This window comes from Plectropomus leopardus, chromosome 5 (genome assembly GCF_008729295.1).
Source record: "Plectropomus leopardus isolate mb chromosome 5, YSFRI_Pleo_2.0, whole genome shotgun sequence".
NCBI lineage: Eukaryota > Metazoa > Chordata > Actinopteri > Perciformes > Serranidae > Plectropomus > Plectropomus leopardus.
This window is the reverse complement of record NC_056467.1, coordinates 17,956,871-17,972,877: the sequence shown is the minus strand read 5'-3', so window position 1 is coordinate 17,972,877 and position 16,007 is coordinate 17,956,871. Positions and strand designations below refer to the sequence as shown.

Sequence of the window (16,007 nt, the reverse complement as noted above, 5' to 3'; positions counted from 1 at the left end):
AGTAATGTCCTAGTATAGTATGCCAGTATGTTATTTAAAATGGTACAAAACATTTTAGTACAATATGCAAAAAAAAGAATCATAGTTAAGAATGACATATAACCTAAAAAAAATCATAGTCACATAAAAGTCATCATATACAAAAATGGCCCAAATATGCCATAGTGTAGTATGTCATAAAAAGTCACAGTATAATATTTCATTAAAAAGGCCCCAAAACACTGAAGTATAATATGCCATAAAAAAGTCTGGTATAGTATAAAATCCCATAAATGAAGACATGAAAAGTCTTGGTAGGGTATGCAAAAAAATTAGCACAGTATGTCATAAAAAAAATGACATAGAAAGTTATAGTACAGTATGCCATAGTATGTCATAAGAATATAACATGAGCCAACAGCATCTTGCTTGCATGGTAGCTTAGAGGGCATGACAGGATTTTTTCTGGGGCACCCAGCTACCACAGCCCCCAGTAGGTGAAGATATAGTACGGCACTGCTGGGCGCTCACCTTCACCATTCTGCCAGGGAGTACATATTATAAGGGTTATCTCTGTCACAGTCTCAAGCTCTATATTTAAAACCTTTCATGCCCCATTTAAAAAAATAAAGTCTGCTAAGTCCTCACCTCTATAGTCTTGTGCTGGTCAATTCCAAGGCTGTGCATCAAGCGGAGGACCTGTTCGCTGTACTCTCCCACACCTGCCTCACCCTCAGCAGACAGAGGCTGCTGGTACAGAACAGGCCTCTGTACAGGAGCATACAGAGCCATCCACTTGTGCTCCTTGATTTGGGCCACAGATAGACGTTTTGATGGGTCCAGGACCAGCATCCTGCGGATCAGATGCTCACAGTCTGCAGGGGCGGGAGAGAACAATCATAAAGGATTTGTAAAAGTTCTTAAAGCCTTTCATTTTTAGTTTCGCCAATTTTTCAAGAGGAAGACAACAATATGAAATGATAACACTGATTACTTCTTTTACCTATGATGAAGCAAATTAAGCCGCGAAGTGTCTTTGTCAGAGTAGCCCAGAGGAAGTAGGGCAGAGACAACACTTAGGAGCATAAAATCTGCTGAATTCTTTCTTGGTTTCAACAGCATGTCTACACTCTTTTCTACTTTCCTCCCCTCCTAACGAGAGCTCCGCACCTCTCGTTAGTGGTGAGATGAGTTTGACGTCAGACACAGCTGGGTTCTTAACAGGATTACAGTTCCCCTGGCAGTGCCGCTTTGGCCTGCCTGCACCCCTACTGCATGCACTGCAATCCAGTCCACCACACAGCATCTTTATCCATATACCCTGCTGTTACAGTATGAAAGCAAAATGGTCGCGTTCTCAGAAAAAAATAGGTTCTTTATGTCCTTGATCTCAAATACTTTCTTTATTGGAATATGTCTTTAAAATTATTAGTTTCTACCTTGATTTTCAATCCAACTGAAAATGCAACTTATTTAAAAACAAAGCATGACTCACGATCTGTGCTTCAGTGATAGAAGTCATCTTTTTGAAGTACATTTTAATATCTCATTTTCACATATACGTAAGTCCAGTTTGTACACTTTAAAGGGACAGCAAATATACTTTTCAGTTATAAATGACACATCATAATCCTTTCCTCATGTGGTGTCCAAATAATCAGAAAAATGTGTTTCTGACTCTGTAAATCCACATGAAGTTGAAAGTTGGCAAAAAATTTGGTACATGAGCAGCCAAGTTGTTGTCGTATATGTAGAGGCATGTCAGCCATAAGTACTGTATATGTTTAGTTGATGGTAATAAAATTTCTATTAATCCGCATACAACACATCAATTTTTTGCTCAGATGTAATTAGTAATATAGTATTGCGTTGTAACCGTTGGTTGCTGCCATAAAGATAGACCTTGATAAGCTAGAAAAGTTATTTACTAGAACTAGTCAGGTGACTCAAAATTTTAGTAGTGTTAGGGGATGTATTAGTGCAGCAACAAGTCTTGGAGGGCGGCACGGTGGCTTTGTTCGGTCCGGGCGGGGGCCCTTCTGTGCAGAGTTTGCATGTTCTCCCCGTGTCTGCGTGGGTTCTCTCCGGGGTCTCCGGCTTCCTCCCACACTCCAAAGACATGCAGCTCAGGTGACTCTAAATTGCCCTTAGGTGTGCCTGTGAGTGTGTATGGTTGTTTCTCTATATGTGTCGGCCCTGCGATGGTCTGGCGAACTGTCCAGGGTGTACCCCGCCTTCCGCCCAATGACAGCTGGGATTGGCTCCAGCCCCCCCGCGACCCTTACGAGGACAAGCGGTTACAGAAAATGACTGACTGACAAGTCTTGGACAAAATCATTGTGTAATATTAACCTTCAAATTGTTATTGATGCATTTAAATTAACTGAGCAATAAGGTACAACACATCTTCTTTGTAGTGTCCATGTTGTGTCTCCATTATAACTTCAAGCTCATTAACACAACAAAATCAGAACAGCGACCCCCAAATTCAGGAAATGGGACCATCCAAGCATGTGAATGCAGCATTAAAGTCAGAATTTTCAAAGACTTGAAGTAAATGTTTCTACACAGATTAGCAACCTTCTGCAGGTCACTTTCTTCCCTTATTCTCCTGGTCTATCAGTGTCCACTGATATCCCGTAATTTATCAAAGAGTAAGGAGAGAGCATTTCATAAGCCGATAATATGGTTGCCAGCGGTAACTCCCTGCTTCACATTCTTCCCAGTTGCCCTGCTGATCTACTTCCGTCTACTTGCATCACATTTTTTTCAACCTCATGCCTAGCGGTTATGCCAAATCATTATTTTCTCCATTATGTACATGATCAGTCTTCACTGCACTTTTGCCCCATGCTGTGGCATTTAAGCAGTGTGTGCAGCTGCTTTGTTACATCAAATACAATGCAGTACAATTTGTTTGACCCAGACATGACTCAGGCTCTGCTCGTTGCTACAGCCGTGTTTATAGCAACAGATCAAGCTGAGCACTTTTTTCAAAACTATTAACCACTAGGGAAGGTTGGACTATGTAAAAGGGTCGGCACTGCATAACCATCTTGCCTGCTGGCCGGCTGATTGATTGACACGCTGTTCTAAGCCAGTACATTACACCACCATGACTTAACCACAGAACCATCCCAGTTAACACTTGCAATGTCCCAGTGGTGTAGAGTTGCACCAAGTGCCCCAACGAAGGAGAACGACACTCTGTTGCAAGAAGTTGGAGGGCAGTGAGTGGGTACTGTGGCAGACTTTATCTTTTTCATTCACTTTTTTTTACACCAGTACATATAAAATGATATCATCATGCTTGACTGTGAACATAAGTATAACCCTATATTTAGACATTTGTAAATGAAATGCAACACAAAGTCCAATGGAGCGCTGCAGGAATGAGTCCTAAAACCCTGAAAATGAGTTGTCATTTTAGCCAATTTCCTCAACAAGCCGATGGGTTTTGTTTAAACTAACGTCTACTTCTGGCAATCACATTAACACTTCATACATGTTGTGTAAGAGGTATTCATTTGTGAAAATTATCATGCTGAACAAAACATTTATCATAAACTTTTGTTTTCCACAGAGCTTTTTTTTGCAACAATCAAAAATCCAATGGAAAACAAAAATCCAATGGAAAAACACCATTGACTCTTTGACGGGGGAACCAGGGAAATGAGAAGTTCTATGTGGGCCTACAAAATACTTAATCCCTGTAGCACACTATATTCAAAGCTCTCAGACATCACCTGATCTCACTTGAATTTTAGAAAACAACAACCTGTTTTGTTTCAGTGTGGGTTGTGATTGGCTAGCTGTATTTCTGCAACACGGGACAGAAAAAACAAAATGCCACAAGCAGCAACACAAGCAGCTGAGCTTCACAAGGCAAATTGTGTTTTATTTATTTTAAAATGGGAGTCTATCACAGCTGGAGTTATTAGCAGATCAATCAATTTGTTAATGACAGAAGCCTTTTTTGCAAATCAATTAATTGTTCTGGATAACATGTGAAATGTGCAATAGCATGAAGGGGACATAAAACAACATCCACCATTGTTAAGTCAGTTAGTTTGGGAGTTAACAACAACATTCACAGTGCTGCGATGTTTTAGTGAGAGCCCACCGTGCTGTGCTAGGCAGTGAGAGGAACGAGGGGAAATGAGATGGACTGTTTCTGGATGAAGAAATCAGCACACTCTGTTCTCCTTGTTCGGGGAACAGGGGCTGGACTGGGGGTGGGGAGGCGGGTTTATGTGTCAGTCTGGCCGCGGAGCTGACATTACACTCCTACATTCCCCTTACGTATTAATTGTTTCAAGGTCCTGAACAAATCTGCCCAGCTCTCTCACCACACCCCCCTGTGAAGAAAGTGCTCCAGACTTGCTGATGGGGTGCAGAGAAACAAGACAAGAGAAACAGACAGGGCCACAGACGGACAGGAAGATGTCTCACACATAGAGAGCATGAGTCAGACAGACGTGCAAACAGATAGACAGGCAGAGTCTCCTCAGAGAGACAGACAGGCAAGCTGCTGGAAGACTTCACTGGCTCTTCCCCAGGTTACATAAACAGCTCCAGCTCTGGACTTAATCTACTGCCAGCTAGCTAGCACAGCCGCTAACAGCAGGGCTCTTTTGAGACAGTTAGCCAACCTGACTCACTCTGCAGCCTGCATGCACGCACATACACACACACACACAGATGCATGTACACACACCACAGAGGACAATGACAGAGTGTCTTCTACTGTGTCCCCTTCAGCTGTGCGTGATGCTCTCTCCTTATTGAAATGACCCCCTGACGGAACGCAAAAAAACATTCAACACTATGATAGCTTGAATAGGAAAGCGTGATAAATTCATCTGAGCGGCAGTGTCCCTTACAGGAATTTTCATGCTGTTTTGCCTCATTTAAACTACATACCATGATGAGAAAGGCCAGAGGGTCGCTCACAAATGAGAACACGCATGTAAATCTACAGGAGTGTGAGGCACCGGAAAGGGGAGTTGGCACAGTCTCCTATCTTATTTTGTGTTCAGTATCTCAGAGCCTGGTCTTACCTTCAGTCATGAAGTAGGGGATGCGAAACCTTCCTTCTAGGACTCTCTGTCGAAGCACTGGCAGAGTGGGCCCATCGAAGGGCAACGCACCACACACCAGCACATACAGCACCACCCCCATACTCTATGAACATGAAAATATGGACACACAGAGAGCAAGGTCAAGGCAGTGGATAAATCAGATGTGTCAGGATGTAAATAAGGTTATAAGATTATTGTTTGCAACTTTTATACTGTACACATGACGCATAGTCCTGTGAACACACGAAAACATGGTAAATGAGATATATAGCAGGCTATGGACTGTGGTAAAAGGTGCTGACTTAATCATCAGTTTCTTAAATGAATGCATGAGCTAGTTTCATGTGGCTTAGTAAAGTAAATGTTGAACAAAATTTCACTCAAGAAAAGAGATCAATGGAGATGGTCATATAAGTGCACTGCAGTTGCATTGTATTTGATGAAAAAATACTCCAAACCAGAAAAGTGCATTTAGTACAGTGCAGATATCTGCCCGGCGGCCACGCTCCGGCTGCCCAAGCAGATCGAGACTACTGTAGACAATTTTTGTAATTCCAGTATATGTACTTCAGCATGATCCACAAGATGCAATATAAATATGAGGATCAAAGTTTTTTTTTATGAATGGATTCTGAATGGTATTAACTTTGTCTGGAGACTACAGCACAACAAAGAAGGAAATTACAATAATAAACACAAATAAAACAGACAAAGAAGGAAACTATTCAGCTATGTAGCCTACTTACTTATTTGTGGTAGAAGCACAAATACATGCAAATAAATACATTACAAATGCTTCTTCTGTGGTATAATGCCGTGTGGCATAGGGAACACAACTGGATTGCAGCTGGTGTGTGGCGCAGCTGGTTAACGTAAATGGTGATTTATTTATCTCATATGGTGCCTAACTTTAGTGGACCATAACACATTGGGTACCAAACTTTTCAATAATGTCAGTTTTTGAGCTACAATGAAGACTAAAATGTGGCCTGAAACAGACGGTAAGACTTGTTGATTTTGTCCAAGTGAATTTCTAGTAAAGAGGAATGAGGAGTTAACATTTTTTTTTTTTTTATGAATCACCACAGCCACTACAGGTGCCTCCATGCAATCACTCATCTTACCCAGATGTCTAGCTGTGGACCCTCATACTGTTGGCCCTCAAAGACTTCCGGAGCTGCGTAAGGTGGGCTGCCACACCATGTGGCCAGAGGCTCCCCGGGCTGGAAGAAGTTCCCGAATCCAAAATCTCCACAAGGAAAAAGAACATGAGGGAGGGAGGGGGGGGGTGTAGTGGGTTGGGTGGAAAGGAAAAGATAATACCAAACATTAGAATCTGGGAAAAGTATAAAGTCCTTCAACAACCTGTAACTATAAGTATAACTTATGAGAGCAGTGGTTAGGCACACGGTGTATATGTAAAGTGAAGCTGTGGAGACTGACGCGCAGAGGTGGTCGAACTGCACAAAAAGTCCAGAACAAAGGTGGGTTATGTCTGACTGAGAGCTTATATGTGTCTCCATGGGGTCTGCAGGTTTTTGCATAATGTAATATGTGATCCAAATTTTTGTTCGTTGAGGAAACGGGTCTTTGTATGAGGTAATCTCCCCATGAGACTGACATGAGGTCATCAATGCTGTGCTCTGATTGGTTATCTAAAGAGTGACTAAACCTTTAGACTTTTGTCTTGTTCCTCTGAATAATCAGATCGTACTCACTCTTACACAAGTACACGCAAAGCGCTGAGGAGTTCACGTATGCCTTTCATTAAAATCCAACTAAGAGCTGCAGTAATATCTGCCAAATCACACTGAGCCAACTTGCGTGCGTGTAATTACTCAGCCAACCCCCTTTTTTGTATTAGTTTGTATCCTTCTCCCTCCCTCTTTCTCAAACCCTCTCCAGTAAATTATCCTTTGTCTCTGCTCATCATTTGCTTTCACAAGACTTGCTACTGGTGCTTAATTCTAGATAGGGAGATATTTAATCTATTAGTGCATCGACAGAATATTAATTAATCACTATTTTGAACTGATTTATAATTCTTAATAATTTAACAAGAAGAAAATCCTCAACATTTGCTGGCTGTTGTTTCTGGGATGTTAGGATTTGGTGGTTTTCTTTGCCTCTTTATAATTATAAATGGAATCTTTTCAGCTATAAGGGGAAATAATTCAGTGCTTAGTTTGTTCGTTATCAGTGGGATCCTGGGATGTGTCATGGGACCTGACAGCTACAGGAGCAGACAGTCAGGCTCATTTAACCCTCCACCCCCACCCTTTTTCCATAATTTGAAACAGTTACATAAACAGAAAAATGTACCACAAAACAAATAAATAACACTGATAGAAAAAAAAGATCTGTGTTACATAATGAGGTTGGAGGTGATGTGGGTTCACACACAAAGACACACACACGCACAGCAATCAGCGTGTGAGAGTACGAGACACAATGTGTAACCAAGATATTTGCCTTTGTCTTTGCTCTGTTCTGCATCATGAGGCTTTACAATTTCCAAGAAACAATCTACACACATCCTAGAGGGGATGACATGCAGCAAAGGGCCGTAATCAAACCCGCAGCTGCTGCAATGAGGACGTAGCCTCTGTATATGGGGCGCCAGGCATTTAATAGCTTAAACTTTAATGATCAATTAATCTGTAGATGTTTGATGAAAATGCCAAAAAAGAGTGAAAACTCTTACATAAGTTCACAAAGAGTTGGATTGTGGCCACTGACAGCACCATGAAATGAACATCACTCGCAACTGATACCTGCCTGTCTCAAAGTCTGATTCACAAAAGATACTTAACTAAAGTTATTACAGCCCAAACAAGCCCATTCAGTTTTGGAACTGAGCACAATTTGACATTTTTTACATCTCATTGCAATTATCCACATTTAAAAGTAGAAATTTTGCCTTTGCACCAATAACACAGTCGGCAAAACAATAGCAGAGATTAAAAAGAAAACGTAAATTTTGAGACAGCAAGCTACAGGTCTCAACTGACAAGAAGTATACACCAGACATAATGATGCTTTTAACTGACAACGACTGCTGCCATGATCATTGAAAAGTCTGGGTGTGACACACCTCAGAAATGCACTCAAGTTACCACTAACTTCAATTCAATACAATTTCAATTCAATTTGCTTTATTGGCACAAATGTTTGTACAACAATATTGCCAAAGCCTTAGATACAATTTATAATTTCACTGTAACTGCATATGTCTATTAGCACTGATCTATGTTAACTGGACTGTTTTAGCAATGACACTCATTTGCAAAGAAAGGGGACAATTTTGTGCCAAACCCTATGTATGTTACCTCAATTAAATATGTGCAATAGCACAGGAGCACCGAGAGTGTATTTTCTCAGCAGCACAGTTCGGGATGCATTTCACCCTTTATTACAAGGTTTCTTTTTGTCATACTTGTGCAGGTTTAGCAGTCACCAAAGCTGCCGACCTGACATGATTTCTATCCTCAATTTCTGGTTGCCAACCTGTTGGCAAGCATTTCATTCATTTACGTGACATAACCTAAATAAAATTGGTATTTCTAAATAAGTTTTAAACTTTTAAAAAATCTCAAAGGATTAGGGCACGATGAAGACCTGAACAAAATCAAATATCACAGAGCCTTCGGATCGAACAATACTCTCAGGAAATAAAGTGCTCAATTTTACTTTATGCAAGCTTTTGCACTCACAATTTGTATTAATTGTACAGTTTCTGTTGTTCTGTACTGTTATTATTATGTACTGAGAAAATTATATCATCTGTTTGCTCAGTGACAGAAAAGGGATTCCCTAAAGGAAAAAGGTTGAGCATGACTTTCCAAGAGCACAAAATGTCCATTTCAAATGTCTTGTTTTTTTTTTCTGATGAACAAAGCCTATCAGACTAAAACTCAAAGATATTCAGCTAACAAATGTACACTCAATGGCCACTTTATTAGGTGCAAATTGCTAATGCTAAATGAATATGTAGTCTAATAGAACAGGTATGCAATAAATCCTACCCTTGTGAAGGTCACAATCTTCTGAGTTCACTATGACTGTTTTAGAAACTGTACTGAGTCAACTTAATGGTCATTCTGCAGTAAAATTGCACTGCATTATACAGGGAGGTGTTATTTAGTCTACCCTCATTCACATAAATGGGGCGGACAAACAATAGAAACACCTGTCAGTTGACGCAGTAAAACAAAATGTGCAGGGAATTCGTATTTACTGAAAAACGCAAGTAGGAATAAGGTTTGAGAGATTGGTGCAAACTCTAGATGAAAAGGAAATGGCAGGTTTGACACTGTGTGTGTGTGTGTGTGTGTGTGTGTGTGTGTGTATTGAATCCATTTAATTACTGCAGTGCAGTTAGCAGCAGGTGTGGCTGACATAAAGTGGAGGGTAAAGCGGAGTGCCTCAGTGGGGTTTATTACAAGTATGTTTACTGTCTGATGCTGCTGTGAAGGTGAGATGTGAGATGCAGGCAGAGCAGAGCGGAGCAGTGCAGTTGGTTTATCGTCAGAAGCTGTGACCCATTTCATGGAGCTGAATACTGAGCAGACTGGTTGACGTCAAAGCGCTCCAGCTAGCTGCAGGCGACCAACAGCATTCATAACTCAACAGGAAGGGCGGGGTGGATGGGTGGGAGGGGGGGGTGTGAGTCGCAACACAAAAAGTATTTAGCATAATATTAGCCTAAACATGTCACACTGGAATATACTCCAGCTAACGGCTTAAAAAACTGTGTGTGTGGATATGTTGAGTGTATGAGTGATATCATCATTCTGCAACAAGGACAGCATCCCGGAGGCACAAATGTCACTGTGTCATTTCTAACGAGGTATGAGCATTGATATAGTTACAGCTGCAGCTCAGGATGCACTGCCCAGGATTCACTCTTCTTGCCTGTTTCTTCTCTCACACTTATTACCTAAAAACTTTTCTCTAACCTTGTCTTTTTCCTCATATGCTTCAGGTTCCCAAAATCTCAGCCTCATTCACTCGTGAAAAAGGTCATTTCACTGATTGTGTGAGACTATGTGACTTTTGCACGTTAAAAGTTGAATTAATAGTCCACGGATTGCAAATTTGCTCAAATCAATACACTCTGTGGGTGTTGCCAAGAAAACCTGACTTTGGTTTGGTGTGAAGTAGCTTGTGGTAACTTTTTATATACTGTAGGTATTCCTGCAGAATGGACAAAAGTCACCAAAGTTATTTTGCTGACTTCTCTACTTAATTCTTTTGCACTTAATATACCATCATCACATCATTGCCACATGGGCAAACAGTGGGCGTTTTTCTTTTTTTATTCTATCGTCTTAAATTTTGTACATATTTTGGTAATAAAGCTTGCTGTCTGAACAATCTATTATGGTCTATCATTGTATATTATTACTTTTTAAAAGATTTATTCGACAACATTTACTGACAAATACGGATAACTGTTACAGAGTTTTTTTAAAGATATTTTGAGCTGCTTTTTGTCTTTATTTACAGAACAGTGATAGCATAAAAGGGGGAGAGAGAAGGTATGGCATGCAGCAAGGGGGCGAGGTTGGAATCAAACCTGCAGCCGCTGTGGCAAGGACATAGCCGTCGTACAAGGCGCGTCTCTTTAACAGGGGCGTAACTGCTGTTTCCAAGGTCATGAACGGACTATGAAGCGCAAAGGAAACATTAATTCAACGGTAAATTCAATACACTGAACACTGAGATATCAAGGTTGTTGCAAAATCCTGTAAATCAATTAATGAAAGATGTCCTGCATACTGATTTGCAACATAGACCACAATAACCAAAAATATATCAAAATAGTATAATAAAGTAAAAAGACACCAGCACAAAAGTCTTATCTATTGTTTCACAGTATTGTATATTGTCACATCGTCCGACAACCCAAACATGGAATATATATTTTCATGCTAAGCTACAAAGACAGTGTCCTCTCCTCCTCCAATCCACCGACTCACTTTTGTTTTTTATTTCTCCTACTCTCCTTCACTCCCCTTCAATCTGTCATCTCGTATGTAATGGGGCTGTTTGAAGTGAGAACATGAAGGGCAACCCCCCCGCTGCCACTCTGCCTCTCCTCTGCAGCCTCCACGAGCATGACCTTTCTTTGACTGACCGCTGCCTGGTTAAGCTTCACACAGACTGACCAGAGGTGGCCTTTAGAGAGCAGGGCAGCATCACTGGACTGCAGGAAAAACCCAGAAGCATAGGTAGTCTGTCTTTCTTCCAATTAACGATTTCAGTCATTTATCAGGCAAAAATGCCAAATATTCACTGGTGCCAGGTTCACAAAAGTTAGGATTTGCCGCATTTTTACTATTTTGGACTGTTGGTCAACAAGACTGGATTACAAACTGAACCAAGTGAGCAATGTCCCAGAGGCTCCAGGATTACCATGTGACAAATATTTTTTGGCAATATAAATACATTTTTTTAATTCTGTATACCCCCTGAAGCATATTTTAAACTTGAATGGCTTAACAAATACGTGTGTAACAACACAAAGATCAGGATCAAGACGGTGAAGTTAGGACTTTCTCTCTCATGTACTGTACAAATCTGGACTAAATGAAAGATTCACCAAACTTGCCAGAGCGTGTTGTGGGTAAGAGTACAGAATGTACCTTGCTGCAGATGTCCTGTTTTCACTAATCATAAGCCAGGTACTGTAATGTTCTGTTCACTGTTTTCCTGCTTCAGATCTAATCTGCCGTGCGGACAATTGGTTGTGAGTCAGACTTGTTTATGAAAATTACTGCTGGGGTAACAACATCGCCAGGTTATCATCTTGCACCCTTCTGAAAAACGGTGGACAGGTCGATGCAAGTTGTGATGCAAGTGAAAAATCAATTATTGTACAGTTCTTGAACAGTTTTTGCCTTTTAGAATATAAAAATATATACTGAACACTGGCTTGACTTTTATGAAGATGAAAGGATGCTTTGCAGATTTTTAACAGTTCATCTACACACTCCCCATACCAGGTTAACACGGACCTGGTTAAAAAAATTGGCAGAATATCCCATTTAAGGAGTCTTGTGTAAGATTTATAGGGATTTCGTGGCATCTAGCAGTGAGGAACCTGCGGCCACTGCGGCAAGGACACAGTTTCTGTACATGGGGCGCCCGCTCTATCCACTGAGCCACTGGGTGCCCCAACACAAGTAATTTAAACCAGTAGAAAGTACTGAGTAAAGCAGTTTCATGTTAAAAATCTGTTTTTCTCAGGATCCATTCGGATCATCAGAGATGGAGTACTAGTCCAGCTGCTGCTAATGCGTGCTCAGTTTTTTTCTCTAATAACTTATAATCCAGACATTCAGGAGGTTTTTAATGGGAACCATATTAATCGCAGAGGTCTTGTCCTCTCCAAAACAACCTGACTTGATGATTTAAACCACTAAAAACACAGAAAAAATCTGTGTTTTTCTGGCGCTTCTTGATGTGGATGGGCTGCTAAGTCCAGTGGTTGACATTAAAACACAAAACACATTGGCAATATCTAGAGCCAGAGTATGATTTGTCCGTTCTTGGGTACTGTAGAAAAATGGTGGTCGAACATGGCGATCTCTGTGGGTGAGGATCCGCTCCCTATTTAGAAATAAATGGCTCATTCAAAGGTAACAGAAACGCAATGATTCGTATTTTTAGGTTATTATACACTGAAGACATATTCAATTTCTGGCAATATATACCCTTAAACCTATGTATTAGATCTTTAATTGGGAGGCTCATCTGTCATTTTTCACCCATGAAGTGTCATTTATCAGATCATTACATAATAAATTGGTTCCTCTATCCATGACATGAAGTCATGACAAAAAGAGGCCATTTTCCCTGAAGCTCACATTCATACTCAGTGTGTCTGGTATCTTTTCACACCTGTATTTTTAGACATCCTCATGTGATCAGCTCACCTTGGGTGGATTTGAGTGTCAGCTCTATAAAGCCTAAGATAAACCTCAGTCTCTTTCAGGGCATTGTCACAGCTGCAGCCCTGCCACCCTGCTATGCACCACTCCTTATCATTCTCCCTTCATCCTCTCATGCGCTTCTCTGTCTCCAAAGTAGTCAATCCAATTTATCACTTCCTCTCCTCTTCCAATTAAACCCAAACTCCTCCCTCCCGAACCCCCCCTCCTCCACTCAGGAAAACAGCAGTAGGGTGACATTCTCACTAGCTAGCTCTAAATGCCAGTTGCTTAATAATCACACTTTGAAGCTTGTACTACAGACCTCCAGCTTAGTCTCAAATCTCTACCAATGTTACCTCCTTAAAATTAAAGCTAGGGGTCACTAGGGAGGAATGTTTGATCTCCACTGTTCATAAGTTTGAAAAAGGTGGCACAAGCCTTTGGTTTATCTCTAAGATTTTACGATGTCTATCCTAGCATCTTTCAGCAACAGTTGTCTCGCGTGCAACCTTCGACCACTTCTTAACATTATGCAAATGGCCTGGGCAGGTAGTTAAGACATTTCTGAACTACGCCAGAACTGAGATCATAGTAGGCAGTGTATCAAAAATATCATTCCATGCTAATATCTTATATTTCTCATCCATGAATGAGTTCTCCTGCACTATGGGTGCTGTTCCTGACTCAGAATTATGCCAGTTGAATCCGATTTTGCTGTTCAATACAAATATTCAATGATTTGTTTGGTTTTCTATACAAAGTTTCAAAGTCTGAGCAGGCTCCGTGGGCCATTTAGTGTGACTGCAGCATTCACGTCATATAGCAGACAAGCTAATGGAGCTAACGTTGGGTTGTAAATGTCGAAAAACATTTTTTTTGCTAACACTAGATATCAAACAGAAGCCGAAAACTTTATTGTATTAACTTGCTGTGAGCTGTCAATTCACCACTTTTTCACCTGACGGTGCAGTCTCTCCCTTCATACTGCTGCCTGCATGTCTGCAGCTGCAAAGTGTAGCGTGAAAGTCGAGAGTATTTACTCCACAGCAAAATCTGGGGACCAATATAACATAAGTACACTAAACAGAAAAACAGACTGCTTGACTTCAATCTCAGTTGACTGAGGGTCTCTGACTGATGATTTGAGCCTCCGACTTTAAAGGGGCAGCTCTAGTTGTTTCGTTACCTGCAATCTTGATGTTCATGTGGCCATCGAGCAGCAGATTCTCAGCCTTCAGGTCCCTGTGGACGATGTTGCGGTTGTGACAATACTCCACCGCTGACAGGATCTGCCAGAACTTCCTTCTGGCCTCCAGCTCACTGAGACGGCCATGCTTTGCCAGGTAGTCTGTTTCCAGAAAGAGAGAGAGAAGATGTGTCATGTTACAAGTATATGCAGGTACCATTTTACATTAACTTACATAGCCTGACTCTGAGGGCTTTTCAAACACAGTATGAGGTCTCATTTTGTAGAGTTGAATTGAAGGTATTTCATTCCACTAAGTGTTGGTGGTTGCATTGAAAGGATAATTTACTTTTGATGAGTTGCAGGCCTGGTGCCAATGGCAGTTTACAGCTGCTCTACATTACAACATGCTTTGTAAAGTGATGAAGTGCAAGATGTACGATGTAATTTTTCTTCAGGAACCCCTGATCTAACTCTGTGCATGTGTGAGTAAATTGACAGTGGGGAAACTGTGTTGTCATAGCCAGAGGAGGACAGGGAAGGGTTAGATCTCTGAGAACTGATGTGAGTTGGGGGGTCAGTGGGAGGTAGTCAGTGTATGATTGCAGACATACAAACAAACTTGACAATCAGTGGGAGAAATCAAAATGTCAGTGTAAATAATAAACTGGGTCCCTTCCCAATGAGAAACAAAAACATCTGATTTATCTGTTTATCAGCTGAACACAAGCTGTGCATGGAGCGTAAAGACAGACTGAGTTTGTGGTTGTTTAGAAAGACACATGAAACCAAAGTCTCTGGGGGACCAAAGTCATAAATTTTACTGTCTTCTTTCTCCAAGCATCCAGATCACTGACCTTTTTCTCATTGTCTGCTCCCACACCACCCTCATTGTTTTTCTAACCTTTCAAACTCAGCGTTTGCTTATTTTCACAAAGTCGACTGACAGACTATTCTACAGGACGCATGATTTTTTGTAGCCCTGTGAACTTTGGAAAGTGTGGTGTTTGTTGCTGTCGGCAGGGCTCCTCTTCACACCTCTCTGTCCAGATAGCTCGCTAGCTCTTCAATTCACACTCTGTGGCAAACAAGATAGGACACTCTGTGTTGGCTTTCCTTCCAGCTGGCATGGATACAGACCACCGACCAAACCTGACGACAATGCACAACAACCACAACAAAACCCAGCCAACTAAACTTCATATACGAGTAAACAGAGTGCGCAAAATGTAAGGAATGCAGTTATTTGAAGACGCACAAGGTCAAACTCATAAAAGAGCATTTTTGTAATCACAAAGCAGACAGGGTGCTACAGCTTCGTTTGCTTAAGATATTGAAAAAACTTTTTGCCTCCTCTTTGCATTTGTTGGAAATACCTTATATCTTTTCCTTTTTTTTTTTTTACAGAAGTAATATTCCTTTGATTTCCCTGGTGTGAGCACACATTTATGTAAAGATAACATCACAGACATAATTTCAAAACTAGGCCGCTGTCAAGATGCACAGAAAAGTTACACTTAGCCAACTTCACAACCCATTAACAGAAAAAAATATTGTGCCATCAACTAAACATGAGATATAGGCCAGTGACATGCATCACGTTGTAAACACCTCACTGTGATAACTCTGCATTGTCTTAACTTGGAGTTGACCAAAGGGTCATTTGTAAGTTGGGACAAAGACTGTACAATAAAAATGACCAAAGGCCATAATCTGCGTAATTAAGCTTCAGGGAAATGATGCCATTCTGTCGTCAACAGCATGGTTGAGAAATAGCTAACATCTGACAAAGTGGGAAAACCTGATTAGATAGCGGCTGGCAAA

The 16,007-nt window shown here is 41.0% G+C and overlaps 1 protein-coding gene across 2 annotated transcripts in view; it reads right to left on the bottom strand.

The window, feature by feature from the left end:
• The window catches only part of sik2b (salt-inducible kinase 2b), a 72,652-nt gene that overhangs the window by 34,831 nt on the left and 21,814 nt on the right, over positions 1-16,007 (bottom strand). For both annotated transcript variants that reach the window (XM_042487043.1, XM_042487044.1), the window contains exons 4-7: positions 14,184-14,345; positions 6,185-6,309; positions 5,040-5,163; positions 628-854 (exon numbers count right to left, since the gene is read on the bottom strand). In XM_042487043.1, the coding sequence (XP_042342977.1) occupies positions 628-854; positions 5,040-5,163; positions 6,185-6,309; positions 14,184-14,345 (638 nt within the window). The remainder of the gene's footprint in view (positions 1-627; positions 855-5,039; positions 5,164-6,184; positions 6,310-14,183; positions 14,346-16,007) is intronic.